Source organism: Grus americana, chromosome 17 (genome assembly GCF_028858705.1).
Source record: "Grus americana isolate bGruAme1 chromosome 17, bGruAme1.mat, whole genome shotgun sequence".
NCBI classification, from domain to species: domain Eukaryota; kingdom Metazoa; phylum Chordata; class Aves; order Gruiformes; family Gruidae; genus Grus; species Grus americana.
Window position 1 is genome coordinate 13,662,626 of NC_072868.1, and position 18,655 is coordinate 13,681,280.

Below are 18,655 nucleotides of genomic sequence, written 5' to 3' on the forward strand. Positions count from 1 at the left end.
AGGCTAACACTGTTCTAGATGTGTTATTACAGCTGTAATTTCTGACTCTGTACAAATTGTACACGTAGGTTTAGACACATGAAAAAGTAACACACTCACAGAGACATAAAACACCTAGGTATAAAATATAAAGCAGTGTAGTAGTTACTAAAATTACATGCTCTCTTATTGCTACAGTGATTTTTGCTCTTTTTCTTTTTACTGTACCACATGTTGTTCTAAGCATATAATTTGCATAAATTATTCAAGTTTAAGAAAAATCCACACATCTTCACTTTAAGCTACTTATATAGTTAATATAAAACAAAAAGGTTCTAAAGTATCTCTTTATTAAAAGAGAAATAAAAAGGTCATTTGAAACTGGAATTCAGTGGCCAAATCCAAGGGCAGTGCACACCTTGTCACTCTGGTAGCAGTACGCCCACGCAGCGGAAGCGGAGGTTGGTGGGGTATTTGGCCCAGTCTAGAGATGGTCACCAGACCTGCATGATGCCCTACGTGTCTGTTATTGTTCTGGTTTTGCCTTTAGCAAAAAGGACTATGAATGACCAAAGACTAACATTTATAATTTGTAGCAAAATTTGGTTTATGTAGAAACAAGCCATGTTTTGCATTTGGATAGAGATTTAAATGAATTAAAGCTAAAAATTAAAAAGCATGATGCTGCAACATCTGGTCACTTGTTGAAGACCTCACTTTTAAAGTGGTTAAGTTTGCACAATTTGTACTTTTTTCTTTTTTTTTTCTTTTTTCTTTTTTTTTTTTACTAAACAGTATTTTTCCTTCTTTTATAAACCAGAAAAACTAAACTACAGATAAATTTTCCCTACCTTGAGCTAATGCTGCAGATAGGGTTGACAAAGCTGTACAGCGCAATCAAACATACTTACATCTTAGCTCATTGTACAGGTACAGCCATAATCAAGGCACAAAGATCTTCTACAAGTTATTTTTTTTCAATAAAGTTGTACAAAATAATACATTTTACAGTCTGTACAAGAATAATAATCCAGCAGTAAAATAAAAAATGAGGGGAGGGAAGAAGAAAAAGAAGGGAAAGACTGTGAGGACTACAGTCCAGATAATGATTTTTATAGCAGACGGGATCATCAGTGGACAAACTGAAAACAGTGTGTGGTTAACTCTTTCTGCAATCACAGGCCATACGCAGTTCAATTCATAAACGTCCATGGTTGTCTTTAGACCACCAAGACTGGTTTTAAAAATACCCTTCTGAAAGGTAGCAGTTGGTTTTTGCACTGTCTAGGTCTGTTGTAGAATTGTCAGTATTTCCGTTCAAAGCCACATTACAGTCAGAGAACCAAACTCAAGTGTCTGTCTTCAAACTTGGTCTGTGACTTGGCACCTTCTTTAGTCTGATGCAGTGAATGATACAAAGTGGAGATCACGGGTTATATGATTATGCCCACAACAGTGCTAAATTACCTAAAGTTTTCTCTCCCCAATTTTTGTTTTACATTTTAATTTTTTTTATCCCCAATTCTTTCAGGTGCTCCACATTCAGGGCTTTTAATTAATTAGTTTTTATTTCCTTGGGTTTTTTTTTTCTTTTTTTGTTAATAACAGTGTTAGGGAATCCTCATGGAAATGGCCTTTTAAGTGTTAGGGGCCATCTCAAACTGTCCGAGGGGTACAGAAGCAAGCTTAGAAGTGCTGCTATTGTCCAGCAAGGAGAAAAAGTTGAGGGGTGCAAATCAATGGGAGATTCAAACAGTTCTCTTCCACCCTATGTGGGCAAGGGTGTTTTTTTTTTCTTTTTTAATAAGGAATAAGGAGTCCAAAACACAGAAAAAAGTGCTCTCCATCACAACAACTCGTATTGGCGAAGGTGCATGCGCTGAATAATGTCCCGACAGTCATTGAAAACCCTCCGGATGTTCTCTGTATCCACTGCACATGTGAAGTGAGGATAGCAATAGTGCCTTCCATCTCCACTTGCTGTGCTGATTCTCTGTTAAAAGTAAGAGAGAGATACTGTATTAAAAGAAAACTGACTGGGGAAAAACCCCCATGTTCTCAAAACTCAGGTGAATGAAGCTTAAGATACACATGTGTGAGCTGTGTTTTCAAAGGGTGTGACTAAGTGGCAAAACACCACAATTTTTCACTCTCACACCTAAAACATGAAATTTAAAATGATCAGAATTATATGGTGAGAAGGTCACTGCATACTGGGGAATTTCAGAGTTGAACAAGAACTCAAGAAAATGCTATTTATATGCAGCTTTGGTGGCTTTAGCCACACAACTCCCAGTCAATTTGTCCATGAAGAAAGTGGGATTTTGCCTCCTTGTACAAGGCTTTTGTCCCTGCTTTATGCTTATAGAAAGCCTCCCTCAAAATTTTATTTTCCTCAATTTTAAAATGGCTCCACAATTTGACTGCCATGCTCACCATTACAAGTAATTGTAATAATATTTTAAAAAAAAAAATCTATGTCTATTATAGCTTCAGCTGACCAGTAATGGGAAAGGTAATATGAAAAGAACATTAATATTTTACAGAGGATGCATCTTCTGATTAGTGTTTGTCTTTAGAAATAATGCATGGAATAAAAATCTGGCGCCATTAATAACAGCAGGACTTCACTCATCATTCTGTTTGAGGTTCCTTAATTCTCACCAATTCTTTTGCTATTTTGCTATGTCTCAGCAAGTCTGCCGACGACACCAGGCTGTGTGGTGTGGTCGACACGCTGGAGGGAAGGGATGCCATCCAGAGGGACCTTGACAGGCTGGAGAGGTGGGCTCGTGCGAACTGCATGGAGTTCAACAAGGCCAAGTGCAAGGTCCTGCACGTGGGTCAGCGGAATCCCAAGCACAACTAAGGCTGGGTGGAGAATGGATTGAGAGCAGCCCTGAGGAGAAGGACTTGGGGGTGTTGATTGATGAAAAGCTCAACATGACCTGGCAACGTGTGCTCACAGCCCAGAAAGCCAACCGTGTCCCGAGCTGCATCCAAAGCAGCGTGACCAGCAGGTCCAGGGAGGGGATTCTCCCCCTCTACTCCTCTCTGGTAAGACCCCCCCCACCCCTGCAGTACTGCATCCAGCCCTGGGGTCCCCAGGACAAAAGAGACATTGAGCTGTTGGGGAGAGTCCAGAGGAAGCCACAAACATGCTCAGAGGGCTGGAGCACCTCTGCTATGGAGACAGGCTGAGAGAGTTGGGGTTGTTCAGCCTGGAGAAAAGAAGGTTCCAGGGAGACCTTAGAGCCCCTTCCAGTCCCTACAGGGGCTCCAGGAAAGCTGGAGAGGGACTGGTGACAAGGGCAGGGAGTGACAGGACAAGGGGAATGGCCTGAAGCTGCAGGAGGGGAGATCGAGAAAAGATCTGAGGAAGAAATCCTTCCCTGTGAGGAGGGTGCTGAGGCCCTGGCACAGGGTGCCCAGAGAAGCTGTGGCTGCCCCTGGCTCCCTGGCAGTGTTCAAGGCCAGGCTGGATGGGGCTTTGGGCAACCTGGGCTAGTGGAGGGGGTCCCTGCCCATGGCAGGGGGTGGGACTGGATGGGCTGTGAGGTCTCTTCCAACCCAAACCAGTCTGGGATTCTATGATTCTATTATGTCATGTGTCAACAAACAAATATCTGAAGAGCAGCTAACAGCAAAGCTCTTAAATGTAACAGTGTTTTATGCAGTGTGGATGTTAAATATAAACAACACAAAAAGTTATGACATTTTGCAATAGTAGAAGGTATGTAACAGCTTACATTTGAGAAGAATCATGTAAGAAATACTGAAAGAAAGGAAATACTTACAAGAAACTCGTCTCTAATAAAATACTTGGCCCTTGTAACTCTGGGATCCTCACCAGGCTCTGGTGTTGCTGATTAATAATAAAATAAGTATCTCATTAAAACAGATGTTTTTTGGTTATAGCACCTAAAAATCATAACTTTTTCTGTTTTCTGCTTACATATGATAGAAACTACTTTTCAAAACTGACTATAAGGTAAGAAAAAACATAACATATTATTTAAAACAGCAAGTTTTCAGGAGAACAAAGGAATATTACAGTGGCCATAGTGTGAGGCATTTGGCAGGTTACAGAAATGGCCACAGGTATGACGAGGGGGAGCTCAGAGGACACATTTGTGATAAGCTGTGCTGCGGTCTACACCAGCAAAGTAACAGGATTTTGGCATGATGAAATTATTAACATATTAGATGTATAAAAGACAAGATTCTCTCATTATTAATGCCTGAAGTTTGACATTACAGTTTGGCTGAAAGACAATGAAGATTACATCTACACAAGAGTTTTCAAGTCTTATCTGGAATTACAAGAAAAAAATTACAAAAGCGATTAACAAGGAAATGGTAAATTGCTAACAAAACTTAAAAATCTTACCATCATCTGGTGTAGTGTAGCGAGCAAATTCTGGAAAGTAGTCTTCAATTTTAGATTTCCCTGCCAAAACTTTCTCTGCTAGCAAATCTTGTTTATTCAGGAAAAGAATTACTGAAATGGTCCGTAGCCACCTGTAGAAAATTGAAACCAAACACTCTGAGAAGGCAAAGCTAGGATCATACAGCAAAAAGAAACAGAATCCAGTTCTGGAGACAACAGTCGCATGACACGCTATAATCATTTTGAAAGGTTCCTTTTATACCTGAATCCAATGCAGTAATTCTGGGTGTACGCACCCTGAGTTCGGTTTGTGGGCTTCTACCGTGGGCAGTGAAAGTCGCCCACTTTCTACTGTTAATCCAAGTACATCAAATAGGTGAGTGTATCCACTTCTTAGTGTGCTACTCTATCACTGCTTTAATTACTTCAGCCTCAATATGGCAACTACCAATTCGTAACACTCCAGAGTTTTCTTTGATTAGATGAGTGTATTGGACATGAATCTAACAGGTAGGCAGTGGTGGTTAAAGACCAGCTTGGGCTGTGCTGTGAGAAGCAAATAACACAGGCCACGCTGCTGTTGTGGGGTGACCCTGGCGGGCAGTGAAGCACCGCACAGCCGCTCACTCACTTTCCCCCTCAGCAGGATGGGGGAAGAGGAAGGGAAGAATAAAAGCAAGGAAATTTGGAGGTCCAGATAAAAAAATATAAATAATAATTGTTTAATAAGTGACGGATAAGTGGAAGAGAGAACAAAACAAAACAAGTGATGCAAAGGCAATCACTCACCACCTCCCATGGGTAGGCTGGTGCCCAGCGAAAGATGGCTAACCCCCCTACCCTAACCTCCTCTGTTTGCCCTTTCATTGCTACGCATGGCGTTGTCATGGTATGGAACATCTCTGTGTTCGGTTTGGGTCATCTGCCCAGTTATGTCCCCTCCCAGCCTACTGCGCACCCCCAGTCTATTCACTGGGGGGGCAGAGTGAGAAACAGAGAAGGCCTCGATGCTCTGCAAACTGTTCAGCAACAGCAACGTCATCAGTGTGTTACTGGGATTGTTTTGGGCAAAAATCTGAACTGGCGCCATATGAGCTGCTATGCAGAAAATTAACGCTATCCTACCCAGGCCCAGTACATGAGTCTTGACTATAGTATAAGACAGGATTACTAATTTATGTGCATAAAATAGGATTACTAATTTATGTGATACGAACAATTAAACTTCAATTCACAGACCTGTTGTTCCAGATACTCTTGAAGAGGTTTAGTGCTTCTTGAAGCCGATTGGTCTGATTGTCCTCTCGTATAACCATGTTGTAGCTACTGCTCGCCACCACAAATATGATAGCAGTCACATCTAAATCAAGAAATACCCATCAGTTAAGAAATTACTGATTTTAGAATAACCAGGAATCCCAAAGTTCAATAAAAAGCTGCCAGACTCTCAAGCTTCACGAAGAGAACAGGCTGGAATGTTATTGCTGACAGCTTTCTAGGTACCAGAAATAAAAAAAGAAAGCGAAGAAACCATTAAAGATAGGAAAGGCAGACCACAGAGCAGAAGCTGACAGAGTGACAGAAAATGTAGAAAAGAAAGGAAGAGAAGTGTGAGAGAGAAACTGAAGAAAGCTAAGATCAGAATTTAAAGAAGGTTTAAAAGGTGCAACTCTTGAGTTATCAAGATAGGACAGGGAGGCCCTTGGGGAAGACCTCAGGACAAATGCCACTTTTCATCTGCGTGAATAGTAATAATAAAAATAGTAGATGGCTGTGAATTCACGGTTAATTGCTCCAGTCCTCCTATAGCGTGCTATACTGCTGAGAGGCCCCTATCTCTTTCCTGGGAGATATTCACAGCATCACAGAATCCAGACCGCTGTGTTTCTGAGTGGCTGTGCCGCTCCAGACCCTGTACACTGACTTCCAAGCTCATCTGCCTCAGACATCAACAGCAGAGGAGTCACATCACGAGGTAACAGGAAGAGGAAGGAGCAGAGGTAAAACCCAAACAAGTATCTTATTAACAGCACAGAAGAAAATATTGCACAGTAGTTCCACACATAGGTAAAGTGTTCAGGTGATACTCTATGACAGTAACCATAGCAAAATATGATGAATTCTAAGTTGCATTCTACTTTATCTATTCTGTAGGAGCTCATCATAACTTTTCTACAAAAAGCTAGACTTTTGCATATCTTCCTAAATATTTTGTCCAAACAACAAAAAAAAAAAAAGACAAAAATATTTTCACCCACTCTAGCTTTAAGAAAACTTGTGTGGACTAAAATAAATAGCTGTAGTGAAGGTACCAGGATACAGTTTAAACTAGGTTGTTTTGTGTGTATGGGAGTGAAGAATATCATCTGCTAAAGTAAACTGCCTGGGACATGAGTGTTAAGACTCTAGATCTTACTAAATGCCTGCAGACATTTCAGGTCTTACCGTATCTAGGCTGGTGCTATGTCAGCATTGGAAGGAAACTGCCTTATATACAGGTTACTTAAATGAGGGTATTCGTTTATATGTTTTCAGTAAGGGCTGTTTTTCAAGAAATTGTATTAATGTGCACGGCTCCCTAGAAAAGCACAGGTTTATAAATTTCATCATTAACTTGTTCGACAAGGGCATTTTGGGGCCACACTATACATACACACTGTTGTAGTGTAGTACATACCGTATGCAACACCACGCCTAACGCAGCAGATGTTCCCTACTCTCATACTGCATTAATGGGTCGGTGCTCATGGGGAAAGAAGCACCCATGACATAGTGATGTGGATGCAATTATGTGCAAAACTATGATATTCTGATTTTAGCATATATTAATTATCCCGTAATTGTGTATTTTGTATAGGCACAAACATATTTAAACCTTCACTTGGAGGACAGAATATAGCCTGGAATTTAACACTCAAATAGCTGGCAAGTAATGCACAACCACAACACCTAATTAAACAAAAAGAGGGAAGCCGAAGAAAATGGACAAGCTATGAAAAGTTGCTAAACTTGAATTCCTTTCCACCTACGTTCTCCCTGAAGATATTCTATGCAGTTACGCAAGTTTACATGTCAAGAAAAATTCCATCCCATATGCACGTTCAGATAATTCCTTATCAAACTACATGGAAAAGATGGCGGCTTTCACACAGTGAGAAAATTAAGACTGGACATTAAAATTTTGCAGAGAACTATTTTATAAAACAAACATAAATTCTAATCATACCATTAAAACACTGGATCCATTTTCGGCGTTCATCTCGTTGCCCTCCAACATCAAACATACTAAGAAAAAGCAGAAATTGAGTCAGAATACATTTTATGTTTGGGGGTTTTTTTTCCCCGAATGCAAACAGGAAATGTAAGAAACTTTAGGACTTCTGTATCATAGAAGCTAAAAGGAATGGAGGATTATGAGAACCTGAACAGGTAACAGTCCACCGACATATGCAAGCAATCTTTCATCACAAAATATAATTATGTTTACTTTCACTGACACCTACACTTGAAGGGTAAGAAATTCTGGCATAGGTACACTGCAGATTCATTTTCACCCTCACAAGGCAAGACATTAAAAAAGGTCCTGCAACAAGTCATTTGCTGAAACAAGTATCACAGATCTAAAGTCAACAAGGCCAGACTAATCTCAACAGTTTTTGTTTGGGTCAAGCAATCTTTCCAACCTGGGACAGTAAAGAGAACATGCATTTTCTGTTACTTAGACATGTACAAAGTTTTTGCTCAAATGTTTCACTATATAAGCTAGCAATGAATCAAATCATCAGGAAAGGCATCAGTAAAAACAGATCTAAAACATTTTGTTCTTTGCGATTTAAAATAAAAGCAGAAAATTGCACACCAATTTGCGTTTCTTTTTAAAGCCAGACTACTAAATTCAAAATAATAAAATACTTGCTTTCTATTAAGCATCAACTTGAGAAATGCAGTAGTCTCAATGACTATATGGTAGTGTGTCCTCCAATTTACCTTGGTGTTCGTCTGCATTGCATTAAAAAAAAAACAAACCAGAACCAAAAAACCTCTGAGGATACTTACTGAAAATTTACTTTGTCCACCTGAAACTTGGTTTCAAAAATTCCTGATGTCAAAACTCTGCATCTGAGAAGATCCTAGAACATAAAGGAAAAATCACCGATTCAACACAGATACTTCATAATTCTTCGTATATCCAACAACAGAAATAAACCTCTTTTACCCAGTGCTGACAGTGTATGCTGTTCTGCAAAAACAGAATGGAGCATTATGAAGCCTAATTTGACGTTTTAATCTTGAAAACTTGTGCACACGTAGGGGTGCGCTCAACTTTTAAAGCACACACATTTTCATAATCAGGTTGTAAGTGCCAAGTGTGGAACAGAAGGAAACATTTCTTTACTGTTAGAGTGGTGAGGCACTGGAAGAGGTTGCCCAGAGAGGCTGTGGCTGCCCCATCCCTGGCAGTGTTCAAGGCCAGGCTGGATGGGGCTTTGGGCAACCTGGGCTAGTGGAGGGTGTCCCTGCCCGCAGCAGGGGGGTTGGAACTACATGATCTTTAAGGTCCCTTCCAACCCAAACCATGCTATGATTCTATGATTTACAGGCCACTTAAAGCAAACACAAGTGTTCAGAGCATTGCAGAACCATCCCTGGAGATTAGATGATGCATTCACAGATTTCTGTGGGAAAGTGGCACGCAACGGGATCTTTAAACTACCACCAAACAATTCCCAACCCCAGAAGACAGATCTGTCTCTCCCCAAAGTGTTCAGTGCTTGGCTATTAAAAGAAGTGTCTAGATCTCAGAATTTTCCATTTTTTCCTTCAAAGAACTGGGAGTTCAACCACTTAAACCTTATAAGAATTGGGCTTTTCAAAGATAAAATTTGAAATTTCCTGTAGAGACAAAAATGATCACCAGAAGTTGTGAGCTACAAACAACTGAAATTGTTACGAGTGCTACAAAATCCTATTAAAACCAAACTGCTTTTATTGGCTTTTATTTACTGTGTATTGCAAAGCAGTGACAGTCATGTACAGTGCCTAGAGGGTAACTGATCTAGAAGAACCTAATTTGCACAGGCTTCGGACTGAGTACACAGTCCAAAGATAACTACAAAATACCACTTTGAAGTAAACTAAAAGTTTTATAACTTAGGACTTCAAGGTTTTTTAGGACTTCAAGTTTTTGTGTTCTTCGTAGACAATGGGTAAATAGTAAAATCTGTAGCAGACAAGATCATGTAAGCAGAACTGACTGTAAAAAAAAAAAAAATATATGCACAATAAAAGCTCTGTTCTTACTACACAGGTACCAAACTGGTTAGTCAAAGTCAAAACCACGCAAAATCCAAAGGTTATACAACTCTGTTAAATCATTAAACAAAATGGCTATATTTTAACATCAGTTTTCTGATAGTAAATTATTGTTGTTTGGCTATTTTAATACTCATATTGAACTATGTATATATTTAAACATTGTTCTAACTTGTGTTTGAAAGAGTTTGAAAAGTTGAATGCCCCAATAAACAGAAGCAAATTTGGAAAGCTGGATTCTCAGGAGCTCTGCAGCTCTAGAAATCAATACAAGTAGGATGGTAAAAGAAAAAAAACCAAACCAACAAACACTTACTCACCTCAAGGGGAGGAAAAAAAAAAGAAAAAGAAAGGAAGTGATTTGATTATTACACTCTCTCAGGAGAAACATGTAAGATCCCAGGGGACAATCCAGATGGGCCTGTTTTAACATATACTTGTGGGGGGTTCCGATGTAGTCAGTGGTCCCAAACAAGCACCGTAACTATATGTGCTTGCTTACAGCAGCAAAAGTATGTAATCATTTTACTTAAGTAACTACTAATTACTTACCTTACTTAAGTAATTACTATAAGTAAATCGTAAGTACTTTATTTAGCACTATATACTAAGCATAAGTAAATACAAGTTAAACTCCTGACACCTTTAGCCTCCAACATAAACCTGACACTTCTTTTCAAGTTTCCAATTTCCAAATTTCAAATATATTAACCTATATTTTTAATATTTTGCTTCTTGAAAACAGAATTATTTCAGTGATAAGAAAGCCTCATTTATAAAAGAACTCAGATTGTTGAAAGGATGAATGAATGATTGATTGATTTATTCTTGAACAACTTTAAAGGATACGAACTGCTCTCTCCTCACCAATACTGTCTGCAAAAATTTTGGGACATTAATGTGGTTTTTTTGGTTATTTATCCTATAGAAGTATGCTAGATGCTTAATTGCATTATTTATGGGCAGAAAGTTAGCAATATACAAATGATTCTGGATTAGGGATTTGATCCTAAAAAGATCCTCAGGTTATTTGTAACAAAATGAAAAGTACGATTCTTATTCTGATAAAAAAATTAAAATCTTCTAACAAGGTTATTGTTACAAAATCTGGTCTACAGTGGGAGCCAGTGGGGCTAAGAAGATACCAACCAACTTTGCATCAAAGCAAGCACATGATGGTTATTCAGCAAGGAGGGCAAACATTATAAAGTACTCATTCTAATGGATATTTGAGTTTTAGTGTCACAGAAGCATGATGTAAGTCTTAAATCTAGACAGATTTTCATTTCACAGTACATTTACATGTATAAACATAATCTCAATCCAAATGATAAAGTAATTTTAACTGCAATACTAAATAGGTACGGTACCTGGTAATACCTATATTAGTGCCAGAAATGGCAGTTGGAAAATTCATGACAGAGTTAGCCTCAGAGACAGAGGGGGCAGATAAATCACGTAATTTCTTCATGAAGCTTTCCTTACCTGGTCAGACGGTGTATACTCATTTTGTTTGACTATGTCAATCTTGTCTAGAAAACTGGGGAGGAAAGAAAAAGATTAACTTTTCATTCTCAAATTAGACAAACTATCTAACGCTTTATTAACGGACAGGAGAGTTGGCACATTTTAATGCAGTCAAGATTCACAAAATGCTAAATACAACTAAATTGCTCAACATGGGTGTGCTACAAGGTAAAACCTGCACTTCCTAGCATCTCCCTGCAGAGGGCCAAATCCACAGTTTTATTAATCGGGACTGGTAATCTCATTCCAACCCCCTCCCACTCTGCTCTCTCCGTTAACAAACATACAAGTAGTTTAATTTAGTTAATTTATTCATATAAATTGTACAACATAATCTGCTACTTCTAACAGTAAAACAATGAATCAAATAATTGCCTACATGTAACTTTCCCTAAAGATGAGTATTTTTTAAAATTTATCGTCACTGTAATTCTTTTAATAAATGAAAACCCTAAACCAATTTTATTAAAAGTTCAGTAAAGTGTGGGGAAATACTGATTTTTCTGTCAATTGTTGGCACCAGTTTTTCAGTTTACTTTCTGGAGGAGTGGCAGTAGTAGGCCAAATAGGTATAAAAAGATTTATTTTATTCAAATTCACCAGGTGTCACCTACACAGGATATTCTGGAGTCTTTAAAATGTTTTTACCAATTAACTGTAACCTCCTAACTATCTTTCACTTCAACTCAAAGAGCAAAAATCTCAAGCACCCAATTTGTTAACTCTGTTTTATTGTGTTACTATGAGACTCAAAGCCGTAGCAAAGCAGCAGCTTCAGGATGCAGACCTGCCATTTCAGTCTTATTAGGAGATCTAGCAACGCTTCTACAGTTAACTTTACCCGTAACATTAATGATTAATCACAGTCTTAAAACCAATACACTTGAAGTTTCCTTTTAAATTCCTTTGCAGGAATTTTTTTCTTTACCAAGCAGAAATCACAAAGAAAAGGTGAGTGTTCCCTTCTGATCGCTACACATAGGTAGGGAGGCTGAAAGTGCATTAACTCCAGTCGCGGGCAACAATTTAAAGGGGGGAAAGTCAGATGTGTCCCAGATTCACAAATCAGAATCCAAAGTCCCATTAAAATCAGCCAGGGTCTTAGCCCCTGCCTCCCAACTGACCCCTAAAACACCGAATGAAGAGCAGGGAAAGGAGGAAAAATAATTGTATGTTATAACACTGGCTTCAGCCTAACACCCTTCTCACCAGGGACTAGATGACCATCTTGTTTCACAGACAATAAAAAGCAGGTTTTGTTCAGTCTGAATTACAGAATTTTAAACACATTAAAATATATCTTAGTAAATACGCTACTAAAAACACGAGACAAAGTATAAAGATCTATTTCAATCATAAAAGGTGACGTGGAGACAGATATACAAGGATAAACTTGACAACAAAATGTGTACTGCAATTTGCAAGCTGGATTTTTTCCTCATCTCTTCCAGGCTGTTAAGTAATTTAATATATTTTTCCTTAATCCAAAGGAAAAGAAGTAAAGCTTTTTGTTCAGTACACAGAGGATGTTAAATACGTACAACAATCATGAATTCCACCGAGTACGAGTGTTTCCACATTATATTCTGTCCTAAGACCACAGCTTCAGAATCATGTGGCAATTTTACAAGTTGGACGATGTTTGAAAAATGTTCAGAACATAATATGTGCATAAAGATATCAAGGTGATTACTGCAATGACCCAGCCTTTCTGTACTGAATTTATCTAAGCATAACATTTTGTACAAGGTTCCACAAGAGGTGGAATTTTTAGTTTTGGGGTTTTTTTTGTTTGTTTTGTTTTTAAACACTCTGCTAATCAGCTTAATGGATTTTGGAAACTGACAATTAGAAAATAACAACAAGATATTGCTAAAACCTGGAACTGAAAGTACAAACCTCTTACTGTTGTTTATGCAGACTATTTTTAGGCCTATGATTTCCTTGAAAAACATCAGCCACATAGGAGCAGCAGTACTGTACTTGAGATGAATTCCAACAGCAACGTTCACGCCAGGTAAAACAAGTTGGAATGGAATAAACATTTCTTCTTCTCCCCAAAACGAGTTCCAACATCCAGGAACATCTGATACTTGTAACAATGCTCATTCAAGAAGGAAATCTTGCACTGTGTGATAGTTACCAGAAAAACTACCCTGCTTCCAGTGGCATTTTAGGGAAAACGGTGCAATGCAATACGTGAAATGAAGATTTCCTCCTGTGCATGTGCCTTGTCATAAAAGTCTGCTCTAGCAACTTCAGAAAGGGCCAAAGACTTTAAAAACCAGTTTGATTTTTTGCTCAGACATAAAGAAATGGGATCATTCTTTCAGTTGTTCAACTGAAAAATAAATGTGTCTGTAAGGAGAAAAGAGTAGCAGAAATTCGATCCGGTCTGATACATCTAAAATAAGGAGCAACAGCGGGAGCATGAGAGTTCAGAAAAGATCAATACACTATGTTCAGAGACCTCCAAGTCAATGCTAGTCAAGACCAAATAATTTATCCAGTAAATTAAACTAATAACCAAGTCAGATGAGAACAAAGCCTAATTCAAAATAAAAACAAATTCACCATCATTAATTTCTATTTTTAATTCTTGTTATGCTCTACCCAAAACAGAAGCGAGGCCATTTCAGCATTACTCTATGTGCTGAAATCACTGCTGTTATAGATTGTTCTGAGTCTACTGGAGATATGCCCATCTCCTATGTCACCACTGAATTTCACAGGGAGAAAGAAAAGTGACCTTGGTGAAATAATTCAAATAAAACTGTCAAACCACGAAACCAAATTTTATACTGTGAGCAAGTCTTGCACCAAGTTACAAAGTCAGGTTTTTTTCTTCAGTAAAATTTTCCCAGAGATTATATGGGAAAGCTATTTTCCAGAAAGCAAATAATTCATTCAGCATCGCTGCCAGTTCTCACTTAGGGCCAGATTCTGGACATGACTAAATAAGAGGATCAGTTATTGCTCTGCAAAATACTGTCACTTAGTATAAGGCACTTTTGCCTGTGTTATAAAACACAGATATTGCTATGACACATGTTAAAACAACAAACAAAAAAACCCCCCAAAACAAAAAAAGAAGACTTTAGGTCATTTGTAGTCAGCAAGACTGGAGAAGAAGCATCTCAAGGACAGCAGCAAATGCGTCCCTGGGATATTAAAATGAAAGATATTGAAAAAAATTTTGAGCAATCTGAAATAAAAAATGTGTCGTCTTTGTGAAGAAACAAGTGTCATTAATTTTAAGGGGTGCACTTAAGAGGCAGACTTCACACAGAGACAGACACAGCAGCTTTCCTTAGCTCCTGTGGGACAAAGGAATTAAGTCATACATACACGTATCCCCAATTCTTACCAAATTTTTAATAAGCCTAGTATGTCAAAACCATGTCACAATTTTCAGATCAAGATATATACCGATTTATTCTGGAGTTCTCTCTCATACAGAGAGAAATGTTATATCCCTATGTGGGGGGAGTTTCCTGAATGAACAATGCTGCTGCCAGACTAAGAACTGCAGCCTGCACTCATTTTTCCCTACTGAAAAGGCATAGAACATTTTAAATCCTCTGTCTCAAGAAACAACGTGACTTCAGGGTTTGGGGAAAAACAGGGAGGGGGAAATCAGACTGCCTTTCCCTGAGCATTTCCTGACAGTCTTTTCAATAAACAGTAACTTGAAATTTTACTCTTTGTGATCTGACGAAATGGTTGACAGACAAGATTTTTTTTTTTACTTTGTGAAGAAGAGCTTTTGTTTTCAGTCTAGAACAACACTGGAAAGCTCTCTTCAAACTGACAACATGCCTATATTTGAAGAGCTTTATTTCCATCAGATTTTTTTTTTGTCAAGTCATAACCTGAATTTGTATACAAAATGTCTCTCTCAAAAGACATATTAAGATCTCATCTTTAGTGTCAGTACGACACTGCAAATCAAGAATTCCAAATTTCAATCCCAACTAAATACAACATTAGTTTGTAACTTAGAACCCTCAACAGTAGTACTGGAACTCCGTATTTGTGAAGTTTCTTGCCTCTGAAAGCCTCAAGGTATTTTACAGACAGTAAATCATACTCACAACTCCTGCTTGCCTTCATTCATGCTGCATTTCCTGCTTCTACCATAGCATCCTGAAACGCACACCTTACGTTAACCCTATTTTAAAGGTAGGGAAAAATCAAGGCACACAGGGAGTAAGTTAATTGCCCAGAGTCTCCTGAGTCAGTGGAAATAGAATTTTCATTTCCTCTGAGTCATGCGTTTTTATCAAGATATTACTAAGAATTAACCAGAATATTACTAGGAATTACCAAGATTTTACTAAGAATTAAAGTTCTTTTTACCCCAATCACCTCTAAAACAGTCTTTACAATTCAGGTTTCTACGTCCGCAAAGACATTAATATTTGGTTACTGATCTTCCTAAAGACCAAACTGTGCAGATTTTTATTTATTTATTTATACCCTCTCAGGACTACAAAACTAACCCAAAGCTCCCTAAAGTAGTTTTAAGCTGAAATTTAACTCAACATTAATAGTGTTTACAAACAAGAATGTATTTTTTTCTTTCTCAGAACAGAGCATGCTTTGCTTCTACTTTAAGTCCTTGCCATAATCCTTTAGGTTATTCAGCAACAGCTTCCTAAAAGCTAAACCGTTAACTATTTGGTAAATTCTTTCTTTAGCTATTTTGTCTATGCTGAAGGCAGACTCACAGGATTAGTACAAAGATACAATTCTCTCTTTAAAAAGGTATTCGAGCAGAGAAATATATGATGTACGTACATAGGCACACTAGTAGACTTTTTGTTTTGCTTTTAAAGATATACTGGTATTTTCTAGGATTTGCAAAGGTGAAGTTTTTGCTGTTAAGGTGGCCACAGGAGACATGCCACAAACATGCTACTGGATAATTTAAAAATACTCAGAAAGGCACAGCTCTTTTTTCCCCCTAAACAAACCTAGATAAGGGGAGAGAAAAAAAATTCCATCGAACCCTTTGCAATTACTTTAACTACTTAACAAAGAAAATTAAGACAAGAAAAAGCCTTTAGAAACAGGCACATAGAGATAGTACAAATATAGTAAAGATAGTAACAAATATTACCGGTATAATTATGAGAACACTATATTGCGTGTAAACACATCTCAAACATCTCACATATGATACTCCTGTAATGAAATTCTGCATGTCTGTTCTCAGATATAAGGACCTCATTCAAAACCAGATTTATGTTGGAAATGAACTTCAAAATGTAGTATAAGGCTTGAACAGAAGTAAACCAAGATACAGCTCTTTAGAAAACTTCCCCAAGAAGCTACAAATATTTTTTTATTTCCAATTTCAAGTCAACCGACAAAGAAATCATAATAACCGAAGTAGAAGTCACACAAAAAGATTTAAAACCATTCCAAAGCTCAGAATTTAATTATAGATAGTATTAATGCGTGCAAATCCCAGAAAAGTGATTTTGCGAGCGGCCCCAGCTGTAATTACAGAAGAACCTCGCAGCATTCCAGCCACTTGGAGGCGGAGGGGCACCATGGGTCTAATTTTGAAGCAAATAATGAGAAAGCTGAAAAGTATGACTCCATATATTTGGAATCATCTTGTGGTAATCAAGGTTACAGTTCCTTATATGGTGTGGAGAACATGAAGCACACACAAAAAATAGAATATTAAAACTATGGGGTATAAAGAACTGCAACTATTGCAACCCCCCTGAGCATGCCCCAGCAGCCAGCCAGCAAAGCCCCCTTGGTTTTGTGTTGCCATGAAATACAAACCTTGCCCTAAACCCAAGGCTGGTTATGCACCCCGCTTCCTAAACGGCATCATTAAAAAAGCGTAATCTGCCGGGAGGCCATGAGGCATGAATGAATTTTGGACAAATCCAGCAGAAGGCAAACCATCCCGTCCAAAACTGCTAGCGATCGACAAGAGAAATGGGGAAAAGGTAGGAGAAAAAGAGAAAAAAAAAAATCTATTTAAAGAGGTTGTAGTTGTCTCTTTTTTTCTTTTTTTTTCTCTGCCTGTCTAAAGTTAGTCTGGCTTAGAGGATGCACTAACTTTCCCAATCAGTTTTACATTACAGCACAAGTCCAGAAATAGCTCCCAGCCGCCTTGGCCTCTAGCACGGTTGCCATGACAATGGAACCACAGTGCTATAAATAGCTCATCAGCACCAAATCTTGTGAGACACATCTGGAATGGGGCCAGCCCAGCCCCGGCCTGACAAATAAAAATAGGCACAGGCGGTTTCAAAGGCTGGAAAGGTACAATGCGGCTCGGCTTGTGCAGAGCGGCGGGCAGAGAAATGGTTTTGATTGCTTGTTAGCAAGAGATTTATTTGATAGGAGATTGGGAAAAGTATAAAAGTTACTTTATTGCATACTAAACAGTCAGTCTTTCTCTAAGGGCTATTTTTCTTTCTTTTCCCCCAGTCTGCAGCAAAACCATACCGCTTTTGAAACTGTAACAATGCAGTCTTTTGCCCAGGAGACCATTAAAATAAGGAAAAACAGAAGAAAAGAAAAGAGATCTTCAAAACTTCCCCCTCTAACTATTTCTGTACTTTTTTGGCTCCAGTGCATTTAAGCGCTCCTGCGAGTCTGACGGGCATCCTGGATGGGATCCTGCACGGGCTGGAGCGCTTTGCTCCAGTTAAAACCATTCCCAGGCTGCCAGTGCCTCCACCAGCCCGGTACGGGACCGGGTTCCCCGAGACCCCCTGCCAGGCTGCTGCCACGGCTGCTCCCCTCGCACCCGCAACATCCTCGCTCCGGACCCTCAGCGGGGCAGAACTACGGCCGTGGTCTACGCTGAGGTTACAAACCGGCTGCGTCTGCAGCTCAGGCCAGACCTGAGCCGTGCCTTCAGAGGTGGAAGGCAGACTCGGTAGTCATGGCGTAACCCAGCCCACTTCCCAACGGCTCCGCTTGACAAAAGTGCCTTTTGAGCAAGCATTTTCTTTCACTTAGTGCGTGAGAAAATGTCGTATTTTTAGCACAGACTCTTGATCAACCCATTCAATTACATCCAAATTATCTGTGTGGGAACAGAATGTTATGTCAAAAATGTTATTCAGTATATTTGTCAATATTACCCAACAGAAGACATTTGTATAATCAGGAGATTCAATATTTTCCACAGCATATGAAAGCAACAGTTCAGGAATCAGACTGAAGTTGTAAAGACTTTGCTATTTCACAGACACTGGAAATAGTAGTCAGCATGATATAACACAGCAAACACTGCTCCCAAAATATAAAATCTTACTTGCTCTATCAAAAACCAATAGAGACTACAGATGGTAATCAAAAAAACTGCAACTATAATAAGCATTTAAGTCACAGTAAAATATGTGCTGTATGCCATAAAGGCACCGTGCACGCGCTCCACACAAACTGCACCATCAGCCCACAGGATTC

At 38.8% G+C, this 18,655-nt stretch overlaps 1 protein-coding gene across 3 annotated transcripts in view; it reads right to left on the bottom strand.

The window, feature by feature from the left end:
- Window positions 1-803: 803 nt before the first annotated feature.
- The window catches only part of GNAS (GNAS complex locus), a 158,251-nt gene continuing 140,399 nt past the window's right edge, over window positions 804-18,655 (bottom strand). For all 3 annotated transcript variants that reach the window (XM_054845056.1, XM_054845057.1, XM_054845058.1), the window contains exons 6-12: window positions 11,168-11,222; window positions 8,426-8,499; window positions 7,596-7,654; window positions 5,609-5,729; window positions 4,370-4,500; window positions 3,777-3,844; window positions 804-1,972 (exon numbers count right to left, since the gene is read on the bottom strand). In XM_054845056.1, the coding sequence (XP_054701031.1) occupies window positions 1,826-1,972; window positions 3,777-3,844; window positions 4,370-4,500; window positions 5,609-5,729; window positions 7,596-7,654; window positions 8,426-8,499; window positions 11,168-11,222 (655 nt within the window). In that variant the 3' untranslated portion in view covers window positions 804-1,825. The remainder of the gene's footprint in view (window positions 1,973-3,776; window positions 3,845-4,369; window positions 4,501-5,608; window positions 5,730-7,595; window positions 7,655-8,425; window positions 8,500-11,167; window positions 11,223-18,655) is intronic.